The 26,423-nt window shown below is 49.0% G+C and overlaps 2 protein-coding genes across 4 annotated transcripts in view; one reads left to right on the top strand and one right to left on the bottom strand.

Annotated features, from left to right (window-relative positions):
• Positions 1-3,142, top strand: part of SNN (stannin) — a 10,931-nt gene extending 7,789 nt beyond the window's left edge. For both annotated transcript variants that reach the window (XM_042438372.1, XM_042438371.1), the window contains exon 2: positions 1,006-3,142. In XM_042438372.1, the coding sequence (XP_042294306.1) occupies positions 1,155-1,418 (264 nt within the window). In that variant the 5' untranslated portion in view covers positions 1,006-1,154 and the 3' untranslated portion in view covers positions 1,419-3,142. The remainder of the gene's footprint in view (positions 1-1,005) is intronic.
• On the bottom strand, positions 2,989-26,423 carry TXNDC11 (thioredoxin domain containing 11). 2 transcript variants are annotated; one of them, XM_042438366.1, is made up of 12 exons: positions 26,017-26,423; positions 22,882-23,098; positions 22,565-22,662; positions 21,714-21,843; positions 19,663-19,756; positions 14,288-14,400; positions 12,060-12,260; positions 8,787-9,570; positions 7,369-7,517; positions 6,800-6,909; positions 5,637-5,717; positions 2,989-3,983 (listed from the first exon to the last, which is right to left on the bottom strand). In XM_042438366.1, the coding sequence occupies exons 1-12, from the start codon at positions 26,226-26,228 to the stop codon at positions 3,350-3,352; spliced, it is 2,823 nt and encodes a 940-aa protein (XP_042294300.1). In that variant the 5' UTR covers positions 26,229-26,423; the 3' UTR covers positions 2,989-3,349. The 2 variants fall into 2 exon arrangements, with proteins under 2 accessions (XP_042294300.1, XP_042294301.1); XM_042438367.1 differs by lacking the exons at positions 21,714-21,843; positions 22,882-23,098; positions 26,017-26,423 and having other exon boundaries at positions 22,565-22,621.

The raw sequence follows: 26,423 nt of genomic DNA, 5'->3' as shown, positions 1-26,423 counted from the left end.
GTTCTTGCTTTAGCGCAGGGGGGGGGGGGGTTTCTCTGCGTTTTCAGCCTCTGTTTGTTTCTGATTGTAAAAGAAAATAGGATTTTTTGGAGGGGCCTCAAGAGAACTGACCCAGAGATCTCCTGTTTTTCGGGATTCCTCTGGGGTTGAGCCACATATTGTGGTACTTCACCAAATGGCATCTCATTGCCTTGACTGCAAGCCTAGCCCAGCTTTATTTTGGAGTTCATGGTGCCCAGGTTTGTTGTTGGCGCTCCCCGGGGAAAGCTTGCAAAGTATGCAAAATGGTTAAACGGCAGATGAGAACAAAACAGATTAAACTCATCAGAAAAGCAGACCCAAAACCAGCTCCGTCAATATTTTTAAAAGGCCGGGGAGATTAAAAGAAGACGCTTCGCTCGGTGCCCAAAAGGAGCACCAAAAGGTTTGCCAGGTGAGGCGGTTTTGGAGGCTGCAAGGCCCTAGTTTGAGGCAATGTGGGGTTTCCATCCACCTGAATGGGCCAGGGACCTGGAAAAAGAGGACCCCCCAAATAATATTGGGGACCCAGGATTGCTTAGGTCAAAATAGGCCCTTCTTCAGATACTGAGACTGGCAACCCCACATTCACTGGGGTTAGGGTTGAAGGACCCCTGAATGTGGAAAAACTACACACTTAAAAAACTACAGTACTATTCTTTTTACTTAAGAGAACACCTCTCTAGGACTCTCCAGGTCCTCCAGGGCAACTCTGTGGTCAACATTTGCTAGAGATGGACCATAAGATCACACTGGAGGACCTACAAATGCCTAGAGAAGTGTTTTCTCTAGGAAATTCTCCAGCACAACTCTATGGTCAACTTCTGGCAGAGTTGCACTGGAGGACCTAGAGAGAACATCTTAATCAAAACCTCAGATCTGTAAAAGTCAAAGCCTCCAATGTGGGGGGCTGGCTGTACTGCAAGGGCTGCACAACGAATTAGACGCGCCGTGCCAACATTGTGCCTCTCCTTTGTCTTTTTCCAGGTTTTCAGGGGCAGCTGAAGACTTCTGCATTTGACTGATCAGCACCTGCTGGACCTACCCCCCCCCCCCTCCCCCAAAACACCGGCCTGTCCCTTTCCCCGTCCCGCAGCCCTGAGCTCTGGGACTGGAGCTGTCTCCCGGGTGCAGCCATGTCCATCATGGACCACAGCCCCACCACGGGGGTGGTGACGGTCATCGTCATCCTGATCGCCATTGCAGCGCTGGGGGCCCTGATCCTGGGCTGCTGGTGCTACTTGCGCCTCCAGCGCCTGAGCCAGTCGGAGGACGAGGAGAGCATTGTGGGCGAAGGGGAAACCAAGGAGCCCTTCCTTATGGTCCAGTACTCGGCCCGGGGCCCTTGCATGGAGAGGAAGACCCGGCTGACCCCCAACGGCACAGAGGCCCACAGCTAGCCAGTGGACACCTGAAAGGACTACTCCGCAGGGCACAGACCTCGGCTCGTGCAAAAACAGAGACTGGACCAACCTCCTGGACCTCGGTCTCTTTCTTTGGGCACAGAGTCCATTGCCGGCAGTGGACAATGGGCATGGTTACTTGAATACCCCACTGAGCCTCTTCGAAACGGAGCTACTGATGTGAGCCTGCACAACTGTGAACTGTGTGCGTATGTGTGTACTGTTTTGCCTGTGTGCGTTCTTGTTCTGCCTCGCACGGGAACAGACCATGCTTTTGGTGGACGCCACGCTCTTGGATTTTAGGAGACGCATGACCCCGAGTGTGAATCCTCCAGAGCCAAACTGGGGGTGGGATGCTGGGGGGGGGGGTCGTCTCTTAGGCTTTATTTTCTGCCATTTGGGTGTTGAGAATTGGGGGAGTGGGTTTTCCTAGAGGTAGAAAAACAAGATAGGTTCCTGTTCCTTGGCCTGGCACTGCTTAAAAACTTACCTCTTGGATGGCTGTTTTGTTTTGCTGATGTGTTTCTGCAAAGGGCAGAAAAAGGCACAAGGAAAGAAACGTACTCCTAGGTGAGACTGTACTAGACAATAGCGGCATGATATTCTCTGCAACTCTCACAACTATGGGGAAGTGGCTATTTTGAACCAAGTCGGCAAGGAATGGCCCATGATGGCAGTGCTTCGCTTTTGCCGCACGGCCAGACGGCTCTTTTTGGAGACCTGGTGACTTGTGGCCATTTGGACCTGCTTTGGGTCGTCCGCATGTTGCAAACTGAAATGCCTTTTCCCCTCTGAGCCTATTTCCCCCTCTCTACTTTTAAAAGCGGCATTCGTGTAACTAGTCCCTAACTTATCTTACCAGTGCACTGATGCTTGACTTAGGTTCCCGGCTGTTGAGGCGCTTGTACACAAAGCCTTGGTTTTGCCGCGTGGTTTTTCTTCCGCCTCTGCTGTATAGATTTCCAAACCAGTATGTTTTGTAGACAAAAATGCAGGGTTTTGTTTTTCCTCCTCCTTTAAATCGATAGGGCTGCTGTACATAACTATAAACAGGGAGAAGAGTAGAGCATGAGGTCACTTTAGCGTGTTTTTCCTCCAAATTCATTGTGGTTTTTCCATCTTAATGCAAAGGAATCTTTTGTAAGGTTTTGTAGGGAAAGAGGGTCCATTCTCCTCTCCCACAATGAAAACATTTGAAGACATGGGTCTTCTCTGAAAAGTAGCTTACCCTGCATTGCTCAAACCTTATCTACAAGCGTGAAGCTCAGAAAAAGGAGTCCTTCTGGTCTTGGGGGCAAAGGCAGGGTCTGAATAAAGCGGCCAATTGGAAAGGGAAAGAGAAGGGACTGCAGTTTCATCCCTGTCAATCCCCCCAATTACATTCACCTGATGCATCGCTTCCCTTTCGTAAGGCACAATGTTCGGGGAAACTGAATCAGGCATTTCCCAGAAAGTGCAAAATGAATGAATGAATGAATGAATGAATGAAAAACTGAAAGGAAAGAAAGGCTGATACAGTGAGAACCAGGGTAGGTGGGTGAAGGAGGAGAGAAGCTTCACACAGCCCTCCTCCAACCAAATTGTTTTTAATTTAGTCCAAATCGATACCAAAAAAGCTATCAAATTAGTGCAACAGTAAAGTGCAAATGACCCCAGACTCTTCTTGAAGTCACAGGCCTCCAGTTCTGTCTCTTACCTGGTTTTCATGGCTCATTAGAAAAATATTTGATTTCTTTTTTCTTTTCTAGTCCGAGAAAACACACAGCAATTGGGGGGGGGGGGGGGGGGGGGCAAGGCTTTACAAGGAAATTTCAATAAAGTTTGCAAAAAGATCTTCCCAGTCCAGTGAGTCCAAACGTGATTTGTGTTGGGTTCCTCCTCCCTCCCTCCGACCGTCCCCTTTGCCGCTGCGGTTCTTGGCAAAAGGGCTACTCGGTCCAGTTCTCTTTGCTGTGCTCAGAAGCCAGCCGGGCGTCCATTTGGGTCTGGCCATTCTGCTCTGCTTCGGGGAAATTTTCAGTGGCTGGAACAGCCAGGCCAGGCTCCTCTTTGGCCAGCCCGACCTCTGGCTCAGCCTCAGTCCTCCACTTCTTCTCCGCCGCGGCCAGCAGGACCTTGAGGAAGGCGTTCTCGGCCAGGAGGGTCTCCGAGGCGTCGGCCAGCTCCTGGAGCTTCTCTGCCAGCCCTTCCAGCTCCCGAGTCTTCTGGTCGTGGAGGCCCTGCAGGTGTTCCCGCTGGCTCTGGAGGGAGCTCTGTTGCTTCCGCAGGAGACGGGCCTCCTGCTGGAGCCGCTGGCTCTCCCGCCGGGCATCCGAGAGCTGTCCCTGGAGCTGGGCCTGGGCCCGGTGGAGGGCCCGGATCTCTGCCCGAAGCTTCTCTACCTGGCGCTCCAGGTGGGCAATGCATCCTCGCTGCAGGGCGGCCTCACCCCAGAGGCAACCGTTGAGACAAGGCTCCAGGCTGGAGGCAAGGGAGGGCTGGCTGGAGTGGGCCAGGAGGAATTTGAGGAGGTTGGGAAGGGTGAGCCGGACGTCCGGCGGGAACCGCATGCTTTGGTCCTTCCTGGGAAATTGGGGAGAGACAGTGGTTATAGCCCCTGTCTCACAGGCAGGGTTTCACTGCCAGGGATGCAAAGCCTGGACTATTTTGCCCTTGCATAGTCAGCATCATCACCCCATAAGCACTAAACTGCCTTGCCTCCTTCTTTGAAGGGAAAGACTAGAGAGGAAGGGAGAGACTAGGAGGGCTGAATGTGGCCCCAAAAATCCTTCTGTTTCCTTGGTGCTCTTTGGGCTTGAACAGACCAAGCGTCAGCACTGCATCTTGCTTTATCAGCTGTTCTGCAGATGCAAACCTTAAAAATAGTAGGGCCCCTCTGGGTCCCTTCCCTAACCCTAAGCAACAGTCTAGAGGCTCCTCTGGGTCCAACTCTATGGTAAGAAACACTACCAAGATGTTACACCAGGCACAAGCAGAGACAAGTGGGCCAGCCGCTCAACAGCATTCTTCAAAGGCAGCATAAGCAAAAATTAAATGTAATTGGCTCATAGGTGGATTGTAGCCAGTGTTTTACCCTCGGGGTTCCAGATTGCAGGGTGTAAAGGAGAAGAGACCGGCCGTGCGGAGCGACTAGACGCCACTCTTGCCTGTGGATCCAGGGGGCTTGCAATGGGGGCTGAGTCCACGCTTCCGTTTTCCAGAAATTCGAATACGAGTGTTTTTTAAACAACAACTCAAAACCCCACCAGCCCAGACTTCAGGCACCATCTCTGCCTTGACAAGGTGCCCTAATTTGGGTGAGCCACTCTTCTTCCCAACCTCACCTGCAATGGCCTACTTTCCCCTGGGAAGATGAAACTTGCAACACACTAGAGATTCCTCCATGGCCCCATACGCAAAGGAGCATGAACAAGGACAGACACAGAGCCCTTGCCTGTTCATTTCCTCCTACCCTGCTAAAAACAGGCTAATCTGCAGGATGTAGCTTGTGACTTTCCTTTGTGACGTTGCTTTCTGGGAGGCAGAAACGGCTGGTTTTCTGTTGAGAGGCTACTTAAATAAAGAGGTGGGCAGTGTGGCCTTTGTGCAGCCCCCAGACTAAAAACCCCAGACACTTCTGCAGCCTCTAAAACCCCCCAAACCCACCCATTAAAAAACATGGCAGTATTTTCCCATGATTTTCACCCCCAAACCGAAACTCCACAAATGCACAAAACCAGACGGAAACACCCTCACTGTCCCTATACAACACACCGAGAATCCCCATTCCAGCCTCAAAACCTGCAATTTCATTTAAGTCCTTCTCAAATCAGTTATGGGAAGTGACATAGTGCCACTTCTGGTTGCCATTTTAAGAAGGACTCCTAACAAAAACAGAACTATTTGGGCCTGCTATAAGGAAGGGAAGAGGGGCCGGGGTGAGGGGAATTGAGCTCTGGCTGCTGTACAATTGCCCATCCTTTCTTAAAAGGATCATCCAACATTTAATGGAAAGAGAACAAGGGGGACCAGTATCCCATCCATTAAGAAGGAGATGGACAAATATTAAGACTCTTGATTCCCAGCAATTATTGCCACTAGCTCCAGTTAATGGGAGTCAGGGCCTGCCAAGACCTAGGGGCTGTTCTCTGCCCACCCCAACAAAGCAAGGATCCATATAATAATTTATTCTGCATCCAATACTCATGAGTAGACCAAGGAAAAGCTGACCGTTACCTGTCATGAGGAAAAAAGAGAACATTGGGTAGCTGGTCGGTCATGAACTCCCAGGGCAGATCATTGCGAGAAACGTCAATCCTGTGGAAGAGCGAAACAGACACAAGGGCAATGATTAGAAGAGAGACAGAGCTCTGTGGCAAAGCCTGTGTGGGGACACCAAAGGTCCCAGGTTTAACAACAACAACAACAACACCATATTTATACCCTGCTCTTCAGCCAAGGCTATCAAAGCGGCTAGGTAGGGTTAGGTGGAGTTGGTGGGGACATGGCTTCCCTAAAACTGTGGGAAACTGCTGGATACAAATACTTCCAACAGAGAGCAGTCTGCTAAACGGACCCAAAAGCTGGCAGCATGAGAAGCGTTTTCCTTCCTCTGTCCCCACCACAAAACAACGTGTTCTTTGTACAAATAAGATGATGCAAACAGGACCCCCCCCCTCCAATGTTTGTTGTCGTTGGGGGCATTGGAGCCGGAGGAAAAACGCCAGCGATTTCTGGCTTCTGCTTTGCCCCCCGTTGAGTCAGCTTCTCAAGCGAAAAGGCCGTTTCCTGTCTGCCTGCAACCAGTTGGAGCAGAAGAGCACAGCCTTCATGTTCTTTGTCATCCATTAGTAAGACTGACGGAGGATCGCTTTGGTCCGGTTGCTAAATACCTCCAGTGACGGTGCATTCAGAAACTTCCTTGTGGAGAGAGATCCAGCCATAAAGCTGACTAAGTTCTACCAGGAAGCAAAAACTTTTTTATTCCGGCAGACCTTTGAGATTTAAATGATATAGTTGGGGTGGCTATGAGAGAGCCAACGTTTGAGAGCTGGACTATGAACCTGGAGACCAGGGTTTGATTCCCTGATCGGACATGGCAACCCACCAAGTCAGCCCCAGAAAACCCTGTTGATAGAAGTGACTTGAAGGCAGACAACAACAAAGTGTGTATGGAGTGGCTTGTTGTGTTTTTTTATCTTTTATTAGTAGTATTGTTTTCGATGTGTTTTTAACCATGTTTGTACAGGAAGAGTGGGAGAAGGAAACAGTCAGAAACTTGCAGAGCCTCCCGGGAACTTCCCAAACCCAGGCCAAGGTGCCATTCTGAGTGACAGTAGGCTCCAAGCAGTTACCAGCATAAGGAGGAAAAGAGGGAGGGAGGGGAAACACCTGCTTACCTGGCCACCACAAAGTCATCGGGAGGCAGGATCCGAGCAAGCTGGATGAAGACGTGGTTGAGAGACATGCAGAAGCCACACCATGGTGAGTAATACAGCAGCAAGACATCCTGGAAGGTGGGTTTTGGGGGTGGAGAGAGAGAGAAAAGACAGGTTAGATGCTGGGGATCCCCTGCACCAAAGCAGAGACAGACAGGACAAGGTTGATGTTAGAGGCAGGGAACGATGGGAGAGGAGATACTATTTTAGCCACAAGCTCATAACCACCTGAAGAGGCAGGCAAATGGCCAGCTCAAACTCTATCCAGTCTGGTCCACAATTGGAGCAGGGTCTTGGTTTAACCCTCTGAATTCCATACACTGCACATGTTCTCCTTATGCCACACAAGATCCCTCCTGCAGATGCGAGGAAGACATTTTCCCTTCCCAGTTACAATTTCACATCTTTTCCAATATGGCTGCTACTCCTCTGAATGTCTCTGATTTTCATGATACAAAATGGAAAAGCTGCACAACATCTGGGATGCAACAACACACCGTTACAAAGCCCCTGCGCTAAACACGCATTACCTTTTTGCTGTTCAACACAGTCTCGCGAAAAGTGCTGGTGGTAATTTCTTGGATCCTGTTTTGGGCCTGCAGACGTTCGGTTCTCCTCTCGCCAACCAGGTGCCTTTTCAAGGGACTGTACACAACACTGTAGTTTTGAATGAAGGTTTCTAGAAACGAGAGTCAATGTTCTGGAGGTTATTGTGGTATTCAGGGCAGGCTGGAACAACAACAACAACAACACAAAAGTCTAAATTTAGGGCCTGAAAAGTAGCTACCAACGCAGCATTAGAAGACTTGGCTTCATGTAGGGAAGGAAACAACGGTTGCCGTTGTGTTTGTTTCCAGGGTGAATACTCTCCACTAATTGTTTCCTGGCTGAAAAACAGGCTCCTGATACTCAGGAACCCCAATCTGGAAGAATAACACGGAAGTGAGAATCCTGTGCCATTTCTGCCCGATGTTCAAAAAATCCCAATGTTCCAAAACAAGGCCACATTACCCCAAAACCCCACAACAAACTATAAGCCCCAGCCTGCTATCTAGCTGAAGGATTCTGCAGACTGGGGCTCTCTTTGCTTTCTCCGAAACAAAGACTCCAAGCCTAGGTTTTTGATTTTAAAGTCGCTGAGAAAAACACTCGAACCAGGACCTGATAAAATCTTTGAAAACTCAAAAGTATGTTCTTCTGAATATATTTAGGGAAAGGTTTCCAATACATGCAGAGATTCTCCCTCTAAACTGGCCACATCTGGCACACATGAAGAGAAAAGAGGAGATCCCGTTGTGTGTGGGCAGCCATGGCAAAGAGTGTCTCAGGAGATCTCCTCTCTCTGGGCAGCTCCCAGGTATGTGCCAGGAGACATGAGAACTGCAGGGCTCCTACCACGAAGCGCATTGCTGGCAACATAAACAGCCAGTTAGTGAAAGATTTATAGAGCTGCCTTTCTTTCCACAGATGGGAAACTTTCCCTGCAAGGCATCTATATTAAAAGAAAGCCACGTAACAAAACAGATCTTAAAAAAAGCACACCATCTAACAATAATGCACTGGCTCCTTCAAAAGCAGTGCTTTTTACCTGGTCGCCTCTGCTTCCTGGCCTGGAGGGCAAGGTATAAATCATAGAAATCACTCCCCTCTCCCCTGGCAATGCGCCACAGAACAGTACCATATTTGCACCCATTGACTACAACTACTTCTTTCTTTCCTGGGAATTTTGCATGGACCTGCAGCCCGTGTTTTGTGGACCGGCACTGATCCAGGGACCACCACTTGGAATAGAACTGGCAACGGGAGAACTATTGTAACTAAAAATGGTGCTGCAGTTTAAAAAATGCAAACTGCCACTTTGACTGCGCTTTGCAGAGAGCCTTTTGTATAGACTCCGAGCCTACATGCAACGCGTGAAATAGTGGGAGATGCAGACCGTAGACCCTACCGAGATTAGATTTCAGCAGAGCCTGGTTCTGATCCAGGACGTAATGAGTCTCTTCCTTGAGATCCACGATGGTAGCAAACTCCTTCACAGGAGGAGCGTGTGAGGCGCCCAGCCTTTCTGCATAGGTCCAGAAGAGATTTGAATCCAGCAAGTAGAGGTTTAAGGTCTTGTTGGTTCTGCAACTCAGGCCAGTGAAATTGGAGCCGCAGCAAGTGCTTTCCGGGAGGAGACCGCTCCCGTCCTCAATGTGAGGCATAGAGCTCTGGGGCCTGTCTTTCCAGATCTTCCCATGGGAAGAAAAGGCGCCTTCCAAGGGCTGGCCGGAGGTCTTTCCGGAGCCCACCCAGTTCAGCGGGGCCCCGTTCACCGTCCTGCAGCATGCGGTGTAGTAGCTGAAAGGGCTGTAAAAACTGAGGAAGTTGCTGCACAGGGAAACCGCCTTGGGCACAACTTGGAAGAAAGTCCGCTCCTTGAGGTAGAAAGAATCCAAGGCAGCCTCGATCTCAAAGAAGTTGCAGGCCAGCCTGCCCAGATGGCTGGGCCTGACCCCAACTGTCTGGTTGATGCACAGCTCACAGACGTTGTGGGGGGTCCGCGAGAGGGAATGCCACTGCGGGGGGAGCACCACGGTGTTGCAACAGGGGAGCTTGGCGGCAGAGGGGCCTTCTGCTAGACCGAGGGTGATGCCAGCCATTGGGTCCTCTGCCCCTTGAGAGCCACTGGCACCTTGCTCCGTATCCTGGCTCTTGTTGCACCAGTTGTACTCCAATGCCAACTTGGAAATCTAAAGAGAGAGAGAGGAGGGATGAAAACCACATGGATATTTCTCCTTGTCTTACCACATCTCAGAAGGACAGTCCTGGAAGGAGCTTGAAATGCTTTGCCAGCTTACTGTCCCTTTCCACAGCACTGTGTCCATGGAAGAACTTACATGGAGGATTCCTTTGGATGCCTCCAGCTAAACATTGGGAAGACTTTCTTAAAAGCTGTTTGACAGTAGTATGGACTGCCTCAAAGTATGGGGCACTCCTTCTTTATCTGATCTTGGAAGCTGAGCAAGGTCAGTCCTGGTTAGTACTTGGACCACCAAGTATTGTATCACAGAGGAAGGCCATGGCAAACCTCCTTTGAGAAGTCCTTCCCTAAGAAAACCCTGTGAAATTCATGAGATCACCTTAACTTGAAATGCGCAAACACAGTAAGGGAATATGGCATCCCAAGGTAGACAACATGCCCCTTGCACGATATTGGGCATTTCCCTGCCCTGTAACAAACCAGCCAATGTTATGAGATGAAGCCAGGGACATTCACATGCCAGGCACCCTGGTGTCACACAGGCCTCACATTGGATGTCTTGAGGAAAAGCAAGCAGAACACGGCAGCCTTGCACCTTTAGAGCATTTTCCTCTGGCCCCCATAAATCCTTAAATTTCTTTAAGCCTTATCCTGGCCAAGGAGGGATGACCAACTAGTTTTCCAGCCCAGGCTATCCCCAAAGGCCTTCTAAGCAGTGTGGGCAGAGAGACTGGAGGGCATAGCTTCCCGAGAGGAGAAGCATTCCCTGATCTGGAAGGGCAGGAGGGGGGGAATGCCCATGATGACAAAAGGCTCCTGGCTCTGTAGCTGCTGCTCCTTTCAGTAAACAAGTTACATAAGCTGCCCCCTGAAAGCAAAGGGAGCCGCGTGGTCCAGATGGGAACATCCCTGACTGTGAGGAGGATTCCTTCAGATGAGGAGGAGATCAAGAGAGATGCTTTGGGAGAGGGGGTCCTATTTGGCTCCCTGCGCTTGCACACACAGAAAGAGCCAATGGGGTGAAACAACATCACAAAGAGTCCAGCCCAGAAGTGTCCTGTGAACGTTGTGTGAGTCTCTTGTGTGTCTGAGGCAATGGGCAAAGACACACACTCTGCTCAGCTTGTCGGTAGCTCCTCTACCGGCGTGAATAAACACAGTCTTCAAGCAACCATGAAAAAGGCTGGCTCTTCTGTGTGTGTTTGTTTCAGGCTACTGACATGCTACAGAACACTCCTGGTGACCTGTGAGAACATGCAGAAGGATGGCTATCCTTCAGTCCCAGCCTCCAAGGAGTTCATAGCAAGGGACAGAGGTGGCCTCCTCCATTTTCCCAAGCCTCTGAAGTAGGTTGGCCAAAGACAGCAACTGGCCCAAGTGGAACATGTCGCTTCATGGGCAAAGAGGAGTCTGGAGCAGGGCTAGAAATGGCCACACAAGGCTACCTCATTCAATGGAAGGTTCCCCAGGTAAAAACAGAGAAAAAGGGGGTAACAAAATAGGCATAGCCATTCTTCTTTAGCAGCTCTTACTCTTAAAGGTAGACAACACTGCTTAATACAGAATCACAGGGTTTGAAGAGTCATCCAACCAATCCCATTCTGCCATAGGGGAATACACAACTAAAGCATTCCAGAAAGATGCCCATCCAAGCTGTTTATGAAGACACTGCACTAGGATTTCCAAGAGATAGAGACCCATGTTGCTAACCTGCCCTGAGAGATTCATTCCTCTTGCTGCCCTCCTCCCACATCCCACTTCTTTCAGACAAGCAGTTAAACCAAATACGAAGGGCAGCAACAAAAGGGAGCCAAGGGGAGGATGGAAATGGAAAGCAGGAAGCCTAGAGCCCTCGCCCGAATTCTGCCCCTGACTTGGCCCTCTCTCAGGTCATTATAAGGCAATTAACCTTCCTTCCCAGACTCTCCAAAATGAGAAGAGATTGCGCTTTTGTTCTGCAAGCACACCAAGGGAAGGAACGTGGCCAAAGAGGGTGAGCAACCATTTTAAATTCTTACACCAGAAAAGTCTGAGTCGTTTTAAGGCAACAAGCTTATCTTTGACCACCATAAAACAAAGGCACTTGTGTCTTGAACTGAACAGTCAGCTGGGAAAAACTCTTCTCTTGACTTCAGGCTTGAAGTCCCAGAATCTGAGACATTGACATGTTTCAGTTCCCTCTTGTTAAAGGAGCTCCATCTTCCATCCCCTGGGAATGCGTTTCTCAGACTCCTCCACAGCTCATTCATCCTGAAATCCAGGCCAGAAGCACCTTCTTTTTCAGGTTTGTTCCCAACTGAGGAGCATCACTTATCCTCTGGCTGTGCTTGCAAAGTCAAAGCCCTTGTTGAGAGCACAGCAGGCGCACAGCACAGATGTCCCAATTTGGGAGAAAGGTGGCATATAAATCAATATGACGAGAACAACCAATGTACTAGTGCTGAGGGATGGTCTCAGTGCCCCCAAAGTACCACTAACCTCATCTATGAGAGGATGGTTTTCTGCCAAGGGGTCAAAGGGAAGGAAGAGGAAGAGGGCTGGTCCCTTCTTCAGCTCGTTGTTCAGCAAGAGACTCTTCCCTCCATGGGGTCTCAGCCAGCGGACAAAGGTCTCCCGGTTGTCCAGGGCCCACTTCCACACGTTTTCAGCAGTGTAGTTCATGGCTTCATGTGGGTAGAGCTGGAAAAGAAAGGGAAAACATCCTCCATACCACTATCAAATACACAGATAAAAGACTTTGATCCAAGCAAGATGGATCATATCACACACAGTTCTGGGAGGAAGGTTTCTCTCATTATCTTTCTCTTGATAAAATAACTGTTCCAGTTAATTGGATATACACTACATACACACACACACAACATATACGTGTGTGTGTGTGTGTGTGTGTGTGAATAAGCCTTGGACAAAAAGTGGTTGGTGTTTGTGACCAAGTCAGAGTATTGTTCCCAAGCAGAGGTTGGGAAAGTTACTTTTTTTGAGACCACCACTCTAGGAGTTGCAATCCAAAACATAACTTTTCCAGGCTCCGTTTATAATCTGGATGGGAAGGCTGCAAAAATATTTTAAGCAGCAGACAAAAATATTTAGCCTTGCATTTTAACAGGGTTCCATGTGAGCAAATTGTAACTCGGCCTTTGAGGATTTACCTGCTTATTGGACCATTACTTCTGGGCCAGGATTTTACTGTACAGACTGTTGGGGATGATGGGAGTTGTAGCTCTTCACCTCTGGCTTGAACTCACCACCTGGTTGTGCACCGCGCTGACCAGTTTTGGCCAGTGGTTATAGCTTAGCAAGAGTTACAGAGAACAGGCTGAAGACCCCGACAAACTCTCCAAGCCTTCTCACTCTTGCTTCCACAGAAGTCTTCACCCTTCTTCTTCAGGATCCAGCTGGTTCTTGTAGCTTCACCCAAGATACCAGACAACTCCGTAGTCTTAAATAAAAGATCTACTTTATTCTACTATATACAGCTCCAAAACTATCCAACACAACAATACTCTACTCCTCACTATCCACTCCTACAACCCACACAATACATTGGGATGCATAGTCATTATTATAGTCATTGGATGATACCACCCACTGTGGTCTGTTTCCACCCAGTAGGTGTGTACATCATTCTCATTGGTTCTCTTGGTTCATCCTACAATTAGTGATTTCATCATCTCAGCCTTGACCACTGAACAATTGTCAGGTGTGTCCAATTATCCACTTTGCATTTCTGTCCTTGGCACTCAGGACTTGTTAATTGTATTACCTATTACACCTGTGTGGTTCTCCATTGGCTTCTGCTGAGTCACCCTGACTCTCACAGACATGTTTTATTTCATTTACTGTATATCCCATGTTGCTTTTTTCTTGACACAGACTGCATAACTGCATGCTGCTCTGAAAGCTAATGTGACAAAGGGTATTCAACTCATTTATTAAACATTTTAATACTAAATGAGGTCAGGAAGCCTAAATGCAATGGACCGTTATGTCTGGATGTTACATTAGAAGAACCAACCTAAGGAGAGAGCGATGGTTTTGAAACAGGCGAGTGGGACAGCTTCCATTATGCCCATCCCAAATCCCACAAAAGACAGGGCCTCCATCTCAAATTAGGCCAGAGAGTGATCTTGAGCCAAAGCCACAGGACAGCTGGGGAGCAAATCTTATCCCAGGGCTCTGCCCATGGATTAGAAAGTCCTCACTGGATTGGGCTTTTGCCTACCTGAAACCTGGTAGCAAGCAAAACACCCAGGCTGCCCCCATCTTGCAGGAGGCTTATGAAATCATTCAGCAGAAGAGGAGAAAACTGCCTGGGCAGCCTCTGCATAACAAAACAAGGCTGACCTTGGGCCACTGTTACATAAGCAGGTTAATTTCCTTTATTAGATGCTGCCTCACAGGCACTGCCTTTGGGGACTCCTCATTGCTCCCAGCCCCAGAATACCTGCCTGACAACACAGGGGCAGAGAATGGCATCTGTCTCCAAACACTGGAGCCCGGTTTTTATTACTGCAACATTTAAATTTTGCAGACAAAGATACTGTGGCAGACCCACTTTGGGCTTGAAAGCCCTGCCTTATCCCACAAGTGCTTCCTCCGTGGCACTAGCATCCCAATGCTTATCTGTCAGCTGCACCCACAGAGTTGGCCCTTGCCAGCTTAGTACAGGTCACGCAGGTGTCCAAAAGTGAAAGGGAGCTACTCACGAGGGATGTATTGACACGCCTGTGCAGGTAGACGCTGCCTGAGCTGGTCAGCGGGATCTCCTTGGCAATCAGCCTATCCGTGATCACTCCAAAGTGGATGGATCCAAGGTAATCTGGAAGGAACACAGCAGAGGAAGCCTTAAGGAAAGAGGCCCAACCACTTTTATCATCCAGCCTCTTTTTGCCAGAAGCAACGCAAGCTGCTTAATAGCATCTGTCTCCGAACGCTGGAGCCTGGTTTTATTACTGCAACATTTAAATTGACTCTGAAAGGGACTCTGAAAAGTAAAGACACACAAAGACTCACACTGACCAGGACATGCAGGAAATACCTGTATGAGCATTGTTGCTGTTGTGTGCCTTCCTGTCATTTCTGACTTATAGCAAACCTAAGGTGACCCTATCATGGGTTTTTCTTGTTCAATTTGCCCTTGCCTTCCCCTGAGGCTGAGAGTGTGTGACTTGCTCAGGGTCATCCAGTGGGTTTCCATGACTGAACAGGGATTTGAAACCTGATATTATCCAGAGTCCGACACTTAAACCACCACACCATGCTGGCTCCCAGTATGAGGAACAAGCTGGTTTTAATCTCACCTGTGTCCTCTGCAGATATAATGTTTTAGGATTAAAATGTTCAGTTTCTGCTGCCAAGCCAGCAAATATGAATACAGGACATGTTCTGAAGAATACACATGAAGCCAGAGCCACATCCCACGATGCTCAAAAGAGGATTGTTTCCTTAGTGAAAGTTTGTAATGTTTCAGCCTGTGGATACACTATACACACTGCCTATGAGGAGGCGTCTCTAGTTCCTTCTGTGTCTCCACTGGATGCTCCCCAGTTTCAGAATACTGTACAGAGAAATCCTCCAATGCAACAGAGCAGGAAAAGAAAGAGGAGCTGCTATGCTGGGTACTTCAGCCTCAAGAGAACAGCAACAGCGGCAAAAGGGCCTTGTCAGCTCTCCGGCACAAAATGAGGGAACCGAAAGGACGATTATGTAAAACTTAAAGGCAGCCTGTCAAAAGAGCAGAATTTGCCATGAGAACGTCCACACCAGAGCTAAATCAACCCAAACCCATGGGGCACATAACATTTAAGAACGGAGAGGGGAGTGAAGATCTCTGTCTCTTCCATGCAAGTCCTTGCTTAAAAAAGCAAGACTCTATTAAAATGAAATCTAATGAGAAGTGACAGTTCAGCCCCCTCCAGCCTTTGGAACAAGACTCCTTTTGGGGTTTTTGTTAAAGGGAGAAGAATGGGTCAATTCTGTTAACCAAGGGAGGCTGCTCACGGTCGGATCTCTGGTGTCCGCATTTGTCAGCATCTGCAAAGACCACCTCTCCCCGCTGTTCCTTGTCAGGAGCAACTGAGCTGGACCAGACCAGGCTCCAGAAAGCCAAGTATCTATGGACCCTGGCAAGCAGAGCATGAAGGTGAAGAAAAGGGGTCTCTCTGAGCCTCTTCCCTTAAATGGAACTGTAACATGGCAAGAAGCCCAGACTGGGGAAAGAAAGGCCAAGACAGAACAGAATGAGATGACGGTCCGGGCGATGGCCGTTCCTCAAGAGCTGGAAGGCAGTTTCTCTTTGAAAAGATACCTGCTGGGCTTTAAAAACCAGGGGATTTTGGGTAGTTTTGACTACTAAAAGATGCCTCTTGTGGGGATGGAGGGGGGAGTAATCCAAGCAATTTCCACCAAGCGCTGGCTGCAGATGTAGTAACAATGCAGGTAATTCTGACTGTAGGAATGCCTGCCTGTCCCAAAGCCAACTCTCTCTTCTGAAGGCCCTCCATCCACCGCAGTCAGAGCTCTCCTTCAAATGTCTTGATCACCAACAAATTCAGGTCATTTTGGAGCAGCGGGGGAGAAGCAGCTCTCTGCTTCGCTCCAGGTTTCATCACTCACTGCAGTCTCATTGGTTGGGCCCCATCTTTCTTTCCCGACTGGGGGAGAAAGGCGCAGCCTGAAGGGCCTGGGGCATTTCCGCTCCCACCAAGACAGGCCTTGCCATAACTCTTCACAAAATGCGTTCAGGACCTGAGAGGCTCCAGCCTCCAGCCTCTCCAGCTGACTTTCTTCCTGCCCTTTGCCTTTCTGCATTCCTTGAAAGAGGGACGCCTGGGAGTCCAAGCAGTGCCAAAACCAAGCAGCAACAACCTCCCATCCCCAGCCTCCGTTATGTGCTGACGGCAGCCGCTTCACCTGCCAAGAGGAAGAGGCTTTAACCTGCTACAAGAGCACAACGACAAACCCGCCGGTCTCAGGTTTCGTGCTCCTCGGCTCACGTAGGCCTCCATAATTGATGAAGCAATCGGAGGAGAGTTTTGACTATGAAGGAGAAATTGAAGAAGCTGGTATTTACTCTCCAGACGATTGCCTCTAGATGGATGGAGGGGGCTGGCAGGATGGGGATACAGGAACACACCACATGTTGAAGGAAATCTGGTATCACCTGGGGCCATGCGCGCCTGATGCGCCAGCTGCACAGAGGCTGTTAGCCGCAGGCCCAGGGCAAAAGGGTGGACAACCAGCTCTGAGCATTTTGCCTTGTTTTGTGGGCAGGGAGGCAACAAACCGCACCTGTGCCTCTGGAGCAACTAGGCCAGGAATCCAAAGTTTCCTGACTGAGGGTCTTCTGCAGCCCTTGAGCAAAGTGCTTGCTCCATTTGCTGAGATGTTCTTCTTAAAAACGTCAGCCCAGCGGAGAGAGGCTGAAAGCTCAGACACAGACAGACTCTTCCCCTCCTCTCCATCACATGGCATCTTTCTCTGGAGTCATTTCATGCGCTGCTCAGCCGGTCAGCGGGTGCCGAGTCACCGAGCGACGGATGGCTAGACGTGCCTTGCACAAAGGAGTTGGTGATTAAAGCCTCCTCTGCATCCACACGCCTTTCGCACAAATGTTTGGCTTCTTGGAAACAGAAAAGGGGGCTGGGAGGGAGGCTTATTGTGCAAGCAGCTCTGGATGGCTCCGACGCACAAACAGCAAAAGAAGCCAAGCCAAACCTGGTCCAGAATAATCAGCAATCTCTGATAAAGCAATGTGTTGACAGGGCATACACAAACATGGAAACAGCGAGTTGCACCACTGGCGACCTCTGTTCTGTACTCAGAACACATGTTTCAGGGCCCGGCAGGAGAGCACAGCCCCGGGACAAAATGTTTACGTGCCCCATGTCTTGCAGAGTGTTATTTGCAAGACAAACATTGCTTCTCCAGTCGGGAAGAGGCAGGAGTCCAGCCCTTTCTTAAAAGGCCACTGCAGCACCACCAGAGTATTCTGCCTTTCAAGAACCCAACAGAGAAGGCAGGGATCATAAGAGTTAGTGCTCTGCCCTTGGGCAAGTGGCTCTGCTCCACTCCTTCCACAAGTACTTTTAAAAATTGTTGTTGTTGTTGTTGTTGTTGTTATTATTATTACTTATTGCATGTTTCAATACTGCCCAACATATTGTGGCCACAATGGACACTGGGGCCAGTTCCAGGGTGCATATAACTCCCTTGTTAAAACAGCTCCACTGACTACCAGTTAAATTCAACAGTTATGTGCTTTTTAAATGATTTTATACTGTTTACAGATTATGGTTTTAGTGTGATGGTTTTAATTGTGCTTAAATTTTTATTGGTTTTTAGCCCAATTCTTTTTGTGAGGTGCCTTGGATAGAAAGGTGGCATACAAATAAGATAAATGTCGGTTTTGGCAATGAGTATGGATGTAAGTTGTGCAAACTTCAGTGCCTGCCTAGAAAGTGATTAAACCCATCCTTGATCCTAGCCATTTCTGAGGCCTTTTCAGGAGACGAGGGAAGTTGTACAATCTGAGCAGCTGCACATCAATACAGTTGTTTTACTGACAGTCTTAGTCTAAATCCTTCCAGCTGGAATTAACTTCTGATGGGTTCAAAGAGGCTAAGATGCCTAAAGCCAATGCTCAACTGAAGTTTGAAGTTACTGCCATGCTAAATATTTGGGAAAGGAAGGAAAATTTCATGGGAAGGAAGGATTCTTATTTGGAGGGCAATACCCTCATTTGCATCCCGCTCCTCAAAGCTACATCCCAAGACTTGATACATGAAGTGGCAAATGGGCATTTGCTGCATGTCACACTTTGAGAGCAACTCTTCAAACCTCTCAGTACCACAACCGCCTGAATGTGTGCAACCACCTATCCAGCACACGCATGCAGACACACGCATAGCCTCTTGCATACCTTCTACACCACAGTTCTTTGTATGGCAGAGCTATTATTTATAGCCTGCGAGAGGCTGAGGTCTGGGTGGCGTTAGCAGCCACAGGGTCACAGCTGGCCTGAATACAGACGGATCAATATCTCCTTTATTAGTGGCAGAGCCGTTTCCCCCAAATGCAGCCTATTCATTACTACAGCGCTGCGTCTCATGCACTAAGCTTGGCCAAACAATTACTGTACTGACACCGATTTCTTAAAAAGCCCCACTCCCTCACATGCGCTCCCTCCCATCATTTTGCTCCAACACAGACTTTAGCTGACACCAATTTACACCTTCCGACGGGGTTAATGGGAAGTATAGCAAGGATGCTGCTCCCACCAAATCACATGCCGCCAAAGGATTCCTTTGCGGTCCTGCCTTTTTGCTCAAGAGGATGCAAGGTGGCTGTTCCTGTCGTCATGGAGACAACGACAGAGATGTCTCCTTTTCGGAGAGCGCTTCAGCTCATCCACCTGCATCCCCACATGATGGCATCCGCTGCTGTTAGACCTGCCTTATATTCTGGTATACATGTTTAAATCAAGGACAGGTTTTGGGGCCAAAATTCTAGATTTTGATATGAGCCGTGGATAAGTTGAGGGTCAAACTTAGAGGGCTTTTAGCAAAGGAAAACAATGCCAAAGAACTTGAAAAATTCCAACAAGCATAACTGCTTGTGTTCACTCTGATGGATGCATGGATGGATAGATGAGGAGAGAACTATGGTTAATGGTCGCTGTGCGATGTGTTGGGAAGGTGCCCAAGCAAAGCAAAGCAAATGGGGACTATGTTAGCAGTGATTAATCTTGCACTGCTCAGCTTCAGAGTGTGACCCCAGCTGAGTCTGAGCACTAGAGGAGAAAAGGTTCCCCTCTGCCATTTCCTCTGTGCCTCTATCATGCCCATCAAGGTCTGTTATGCCTAAGAAAGAGATGCCAACGTTGCATCTTCAGAGCAGATGCAACATTAGCAGCTCTTAACTTAGAAAAATGAGGGAGTAGCAGACCTTGATGGGGCATGACAGAGGTGTATCCAGAAGGAATTCTCTGGTGTTACCATACAGGATGGAAAACAAAGCCTGCAAGTGCAAGACGCCGCCCAAAGCAGCCTTGTCCCCTTCTGTGGGCCATGCTTTTACTCACCTTTGTTTAGCGAATGCAACGCTGAGGTAAAGAAGGTCAGGTAACCAGGGGGCTGAGGTGAGGCATTGAACTCAAAGTAGCCCAACACTCCAGGCTGCCAAAACAGAAACAAAACACATCTTCAGGGTGCTACAATTTAAAGAGAGAGAGAGAGTTCCATTTGTTTAACAAATTAAATTTGGTTTATAATGACTGCCATCAAAGTGACCCAAGGAAGGCGAATGCTGCAAATGTACAAAGAGTTCTAGATGTGAATTATTCTCAGCCTCTCATTCTCTGCAATGCTAGAAATGTAGGGACTGAAATAAAGAATTCAGGAGGGGGCAATGCCTCAGTCCACCCCACATTACCATTAGCTGCCAAAAACAGGGGTGAAAAAAGGAAAGTGGATTTACAGTTGGCTCTCTTTTGACTTTGACTTTTGAGGACTTGATGATTCATGGATTTGAGTAATATGGTCTCTCTAGGAATCTCTAGGTCCTCCAGAGCAACTGTCAGAAGTTGGCCATAGAGTTGTGCTGGAGGACTTGGATTTTCCTAGAGAGGTGTTCTCTCAGGTAAAAAGAATAGTGTTTTTTATTTAAGGTTTTTCCACACTCAGAGGGATCCTTCGCCCCAAATCCCAGCAAATGTGGAGGGATCACTGTAGTTCTGTTCCCTCCAGTTACATGCTTGGTTTTTGCGCCATGTTCAAATATTTCCTGTGGGCTCCCTCTTGTGGCTTTAAACTCGGCTGAGGAAAGACGACGTGGGAAACCTGAAAACAGCCACTTGGTGCTCAAGGCGAAACCAGTTTACTTAGAAACTGTGGGCAAAGTGTTAGAATCAGAAAGAGAGAGGAAAAGACAGAAGAAGAGCCAGGAGCAGCTTCTGGATGAACACAAAAGGGGAGCTCAGGTTTACTCCAATGAACGAGAGGCTGCTCAAAGATACTATCATTGGTTTTGCACACTCCAATGTGTCACAGATGCGAACTGGAACATGTGTACAGCCAAGCAACACCAGAAGGTTGCAAAGATGGCAAGAGTTCTTAATGAGCAAAAACAAACCCATCCGCTAAAATTTCTTTAATCGAGTGACGGTCCTGACCCAATTTCCGAGTTTTCTCTCTCTCTCTTTTGGAGCATATACTTCTGGACTGTGTTTTATGCAACTGTGTAAGACGAATGAGTCAGTTCTGACTTAAACACAGAGCTGAAGAACCAACCAAGCTAAAAGAACCAAAGAAGATGGTTCCGCGCATCGCATTGATGTGAAGGAGGGATTTGGCAGCCGAGACGGGAGAAAGGCTGACGAATGTGGAAGCTGAAGTTGGGTGCTGTTCAGGTGTGATGAACTATGGCTGAGAGGGTGCTGTTCTCCTGAGTCACAATGAAGAGGAACCGACAGCAATGGACTGCTTTGAACAGAACAAACTGCTTTGAATAGCCAATCTCCTCCCGAAAGAAGAAACTGAGTAATGGGCTGCAATATTGCAAGACTTCAGCAGCCAAAAGCCAGAAAGAAGAGAAGTATAAAGACCCTGGACTTTCATCTCCATTTTGTTGGCATCAACCCCGCAGCAACAGTGTCACCCCCAGCCTTCGAGGACAACTGATCAATGTCCGGTGGAAGGAAAGTGTGAGTATTGTATGAATGTGTGAGTGAATGAAAGAGCTCTTGATAATCAATGTTTGTATTACTTTTGTGATTTAATAAATGTTACATGCATAGTGTTTAAAACCAAATCTGGTGTCTCAAGTGTCTGTGTCAGCCCTGCTCTGAATAAGCCCACACCAAGAGAAATGTTCATGACACACTCTCAGGTTGAACAGGTTGCCCTTACCAAACCTGGGCATAACAACTGCAGACAGACTGCTCCTAGCCCTAAACTTGCTGAGAAGATCTCAGTTATCAGGAAAACCACAGACCATTTCAGAATTACTGAGGCAGAGAATACAGAGGCCTAGGCAGAAAGGAAACAGCTTTGTAGATAACAGTATGATCACACTTGAAGGAAATGTAAACCCTGAACTCATGTTCGAAGGCTGGCAAATGGTGAGGCAACTTACTTCATAATGGGAGAGGAACTGCTGGAGTTTTGACTGAGATGAGATGTAAAGCAGGGGAGTCATCACTCGACGGACAAATTTCTCAATGTAAACAGCGTTCATTGGGCCTTTGTACTCAATAGGCCCAAAGCTAAAGCAAAAGAAAAGAAGCAAATATAAAACACGGTGTTACAAGTCTGAAGGGTAAAATGAGGTTCTTGAGCCAGAGCGCACAGCCCACAAAGAACCCCAAAGATACAGGCAGCTGCAGGGACCCAAACCAAGACAGTATCGCTCTAGTAGTTTTCCTCTTCACTGGAAGCAGGTATTTTGTAAAGGTTAGTGTCTCTTCCTAGTCACTCAAGAGCACAGAAATACTTGACATAGAAGAAAAAACCCTTTTCCTCCTGGCAACCCAATTCTGGTTTACTTATGCATGGCTTACTTGACCCGGATGCTTTTATCTCACATGTGCATATTGTTAGTTTTGAATTCAAAGTTTACCCGCTCTTCTTTTTTGGGCCAGAAACTCTCCCTAGTCTTTCCATGTTATCCCTGCCTCTTCTGCCAAACTTTCTGTTAAAGCAGTAATGCTGGGAAGACTAGATCTCTTCCATCAACCAAGGTTTTTCTGTGCTTTTAGACATGTGTGACTTTGTTTGGATTTTTGTAATCTGTCTTGAGCCCCAGGGCAGCCGAAAAAGGCATTTCGTTTTATAAAGAAACAAACATAAAACCCACAGACAAGACAGGCATTTTGGGAGGCAGCTCTTTTCAGCTTCCAGGAGACAGGAAAGCTTGCAGCGCCTAACAAATATTGCCTCCCAAAGAGAAGGCTTTTCTTTGCCTACCTGAAACAACCAAAGACTCACCTCCGATGGTATAAATATATCACCGGGAAGTAAAAGAACTGCTTCTGTTTCCGGCATTTCCCTTGGTTCCACCAGCAGTTGATTGCCACAAATAAGACCTGCAGAGAGAGAAGGCCAAGGAACCCATGAAGTACAAGGGTTTGGGAGCATCCAGGAATGACATTTTTGCCACATTTTGCCCCTCTCTGGACTGTGTTAGGCCTAGGAAATGCCCTTATTTCAAGAGGACCTAGGAGTTGACTCTAAGGAAGACAAATGCGATGCCCCCGCGAGGCTTGTCCCCTCCTGACTTACCAATAAGGTTCCTAAAACGTTACCTGGTCTGCCAGGCTGCTGGCCACCTTCTCAATCTCTTCTCGGACCGCGAGGGACTGTCCGCACCACGGGGCATAGAAATAAAACAGGCTGACCTCCGAATCCCGCCGGATGTTCTCTGCGTGATCCAGCTGCCCCAGGAAAAGATCATGGACCGGAGATTTCGAAGAGAAGAAGCCGACCGGGAGCTTCGCTGGCATCGTCACATCTTTCGCTCGGCTGGCGGGGCACAAGTGGGAGAGAGAGAGACACGCTGGTCAGGTATCACATAGGGCAGTGATGGCGAACCTATGGCACGCATGCCAGAGGTGGCACTCAGAGCCCTCTATTTGGGCACCTGTGCCATCATCCCAGCACAGAGTTTGTTACTAGAAAGCCAGAGGGACATGGCACTTTGCAATAAATAAGTGGGTTTTGGGTTGCAGTTTGGGCACTCGGCCTCAAAAAGGTTCACCATCACTGACATAGGGAATACTCAAGGCAATGCAACCTCCCTTTCCCACACCTGGCTGGCAAGGAGGCCTAAACTGTCCTTAAGAGTTGCAATTAGGGTTTAAGTAACCGCAATGGCACAAGTTGGGTGACTGAAGGGCAATTTCACTGGGAGAGAGAGAATTGTTATTTGGGAGCAACATCTGAAGCCCAGAAGCACAGCGGAGTAGCATTTAGCCATCAGGACTAGTAGGCACAGGCTGCCTTAACCTCTGGGAATCCACCGAGTCCATTTTTAAAGTCACCCCGGCTGTGGCCATCATTGCATTTGGTGGCCATAAATTCCAAAGGCCCACCATGCACTGCAGAAGGCATTCCCTTTTCTCTGAAGATGCCAAAGACATAGATGTGGGTGAAACGCCAGGAATAAACTCTTCTAGAACATGGCCACATCAACCAAAAAACCCACAAAAAACCACGCATTCCCAAATTTTGCTTCAGTTTGGGGACAAAGCTATTTTATTGCTCGGTTTGCAGGCTCAGCAAGAATGAGGACACATGGCTACCGAAGCAGCAGGACTATTTTGATCTTGTTGCTTTAGTCCCACTTGACGCAAAGACCCTCATTAAAACAAAACAAAGTGTAAAAACCCCAAAGGAGTCAGGTTCAAAGGGATGTTTTCAGTTAGAAACCATGGAGAAAACAGTCCACAAACATCCAGATTTGGACTTCACCGAGGAGAGAAAGGGATCCCAATGCAAGACACACATCGGGCAGCTCTTGAAGTGAAAGGTACAGATGCGTTTCTCTACTGTACTTGTTTACTTCAACCCTGCAAAAGCCCTCAGGGTAAGAGTACCTAACAACAACTAGGAATGCCTAACCAAAAGGCTCCGTTACTGTCATCTTGTACATGAGGCTCAACTGGAATGTGTCTCTGTTCAGAAGCATCCTTTTAGGTGCAGCCAAGAGCATCCAAGGCACTCTTCTCCTCTTTAAAGGCTCTCTCTGCAAAAAGCAGGTCTCTAGGCCTCATGGAGGCAAAGGGCCTGAGGGAAAAGGGGCCTCTGCTTTCACTTCCAGCCGCCTCCTCCCACAGCAAACATCCTCCTTGTACGCTCAAAACCAAACCTAGCGACACGTCAAACAACATTACGTGGCAACAGAAAGAGACAAGTGCCACCAACACCAGCTTCCTGGCAAATTCCTCTCCGTCAAATGTGTTGCTGCAAAGACAACAATATTGAAAGATGTGAAGGAATCCTGTGGCTCCTCTGAAGATGAAGGTTTGCGCAGATCCATTCTTCTTCATCGGACGCATCTGGAGCCCAGAAAGGCGTCTCTTTTGGGCACTTAAGTCTCAAAGGGGCTACAGGCTGAAGATAAGTCATGCGCTCTTATGTATCCATGTTTCATACCATGTTACTTGTATTAATTTACACCTTTAGAGTATTCTTTTGACCTTGTTCTAGTAATGTTTTCTTCATTTTATAATCTTGTTTGTGGTTTGAAGATTGTGTGCCGAAGGCAGGCTTTGGTTTCTGTTCTGGATTGTTGTTTTCTCTCCTTGGCAAAGCGCTATGTAAAGCCTGTGGCGCTACACCAATAAACGTAATAATGATAATGATGATAATAATAATAATCAATGTCTTGACTGCTTTCTGCTTCTTTTTTAAAAAAGATAAGGTTTTTTAAAAGGCGCTCAAGGGTTCCTTGACTCTTTGCAGGCCTTTGAATCAAGTGTCCTGGAGCTACGATGGGAAAGACATACACAAAGGGCCTCCTGGAAGGCCTCCCATGGTTTCTTGTGCCAGGCTCTGAGGAGGGATGAGGGAAGGTGGAAGCGGGAGCCCCAGGAACCCCTGGTGCCTCTAAGGCAGGCGCTGCTGTTTGGGCTGCAACTGACTACTATGGCTTCCCTGCATCTGGAAAGTAGAGGATGAACCATGAGTGAAATGCATTCGCTGCCCAGTGGCACCCGGCTGTCAAGGGAGGCAGCAGGGCACGGATGCCACTGTCTTGCGGAGGGTGATGATGATGATGATGATGACTGTGAGTGGCAGCTGCAGCCTTGGGAAGGACGGGGAAGCTTTGGCTACCCCTGATAGAAGCAGCGTCCCTCTCTCTCTCTCTCTCTCTCTCTCTGTGTCTGCTGCCCAAGAGGTGAGGCAGCCTCCCCACCTTTTTCCAGGTGGATTTGGGCCCCCAAATGGGGGCAAAAGTGGGGTCTAAGTGAAGTAAACAAACACACAACAAGCAACAAACACCTGTCCTCTCTGTCCTCCCCAGGGTCCCAATGGCCAGCGCCAGGGAAGCAGGGCCTCCTCAGGTGCCCCTGGCTGGGCGCCATTTTGGGAGGGAGGGAGGGAGGGAGGGAGGCGGGATAGCAGTCCCTCATAAGTGCTCTCCCCATAAATACATTTGGAGGGGAAGCTGGGCCCCAGCCTTTGTCCCTTGTCCCTCGGGGGCCTTTGGGCGCCATTTTGGGAGGGAGGCCACAAGCCCTCCTTCTGCCCCAGGACAGAGCCCCCGGCCCTCCTTGTCTTCGGTGGGGGAGAAGGGACCCAGGCAAAGGCAGACCCAAGGAAGGGCCCCTTCTCCTTCTTGCCCAGGAGAGGCCCTCGCCCTCCCTCCGGCGATGGAGGGACCCATGAGCCCGGACCCGTCCCCTCAGCCCCTTCCTGGCCCTGCCTGCCTGCCTTACCTTCCGCCGGCGCTGAGGGCCAGGAGGGCGGCCAGGCCCAGGACCAGGGCGGCCAGGCCCAGCAGCACCGAGGGACTCCGGGCCATGCGGCGGGGGAGCAGGGCACCGGCACCAGGGCCCCAGACCCGGCAGCAGCGGCAGCAGGAGGAGGAGGAGGAGGCGGCCTGCTCGTCGTCAGCGGCGGTGGAGCCGAGGCCTCTGGAGGCCGACATGCCCGGCCTCTCCTCCTGGTCCTTCCTTCCGAGGCGGAGCCCCGCCTGGGCCCCGGCTGCTCCCTGGTTCTCCTCCTCGGCGAACCCGGCGCCGCCACGTCGCCCTGCCTGCCTCCCTCCCTCCGCCTGAGTCAGCCAGGGACCGGCGGGGCCTAGTGCCGGCCTGGCGCCTCCCTCCTGCTCCTAGTCGCCGCC

Source organism: Sceloporus undulatus, chromosome 8 (genome assembly GCF_019175285.1).
Source record: "Sceloporus undulatus isolate JIND9_A2432 ecotype Alabama chromosome 8, SceUnd_v1.1, whole genome shotgun sequence".
Lineage (NCBI taxonomy): Eukaryota > Metazoa > Chordata > Lepidosauria > Squamata > Phrynosomatidae > Sceloporus > Sceloporus undulatus.
This window is presented reverse-complemented; position numbering and strand designations above follow the sequence as displayed.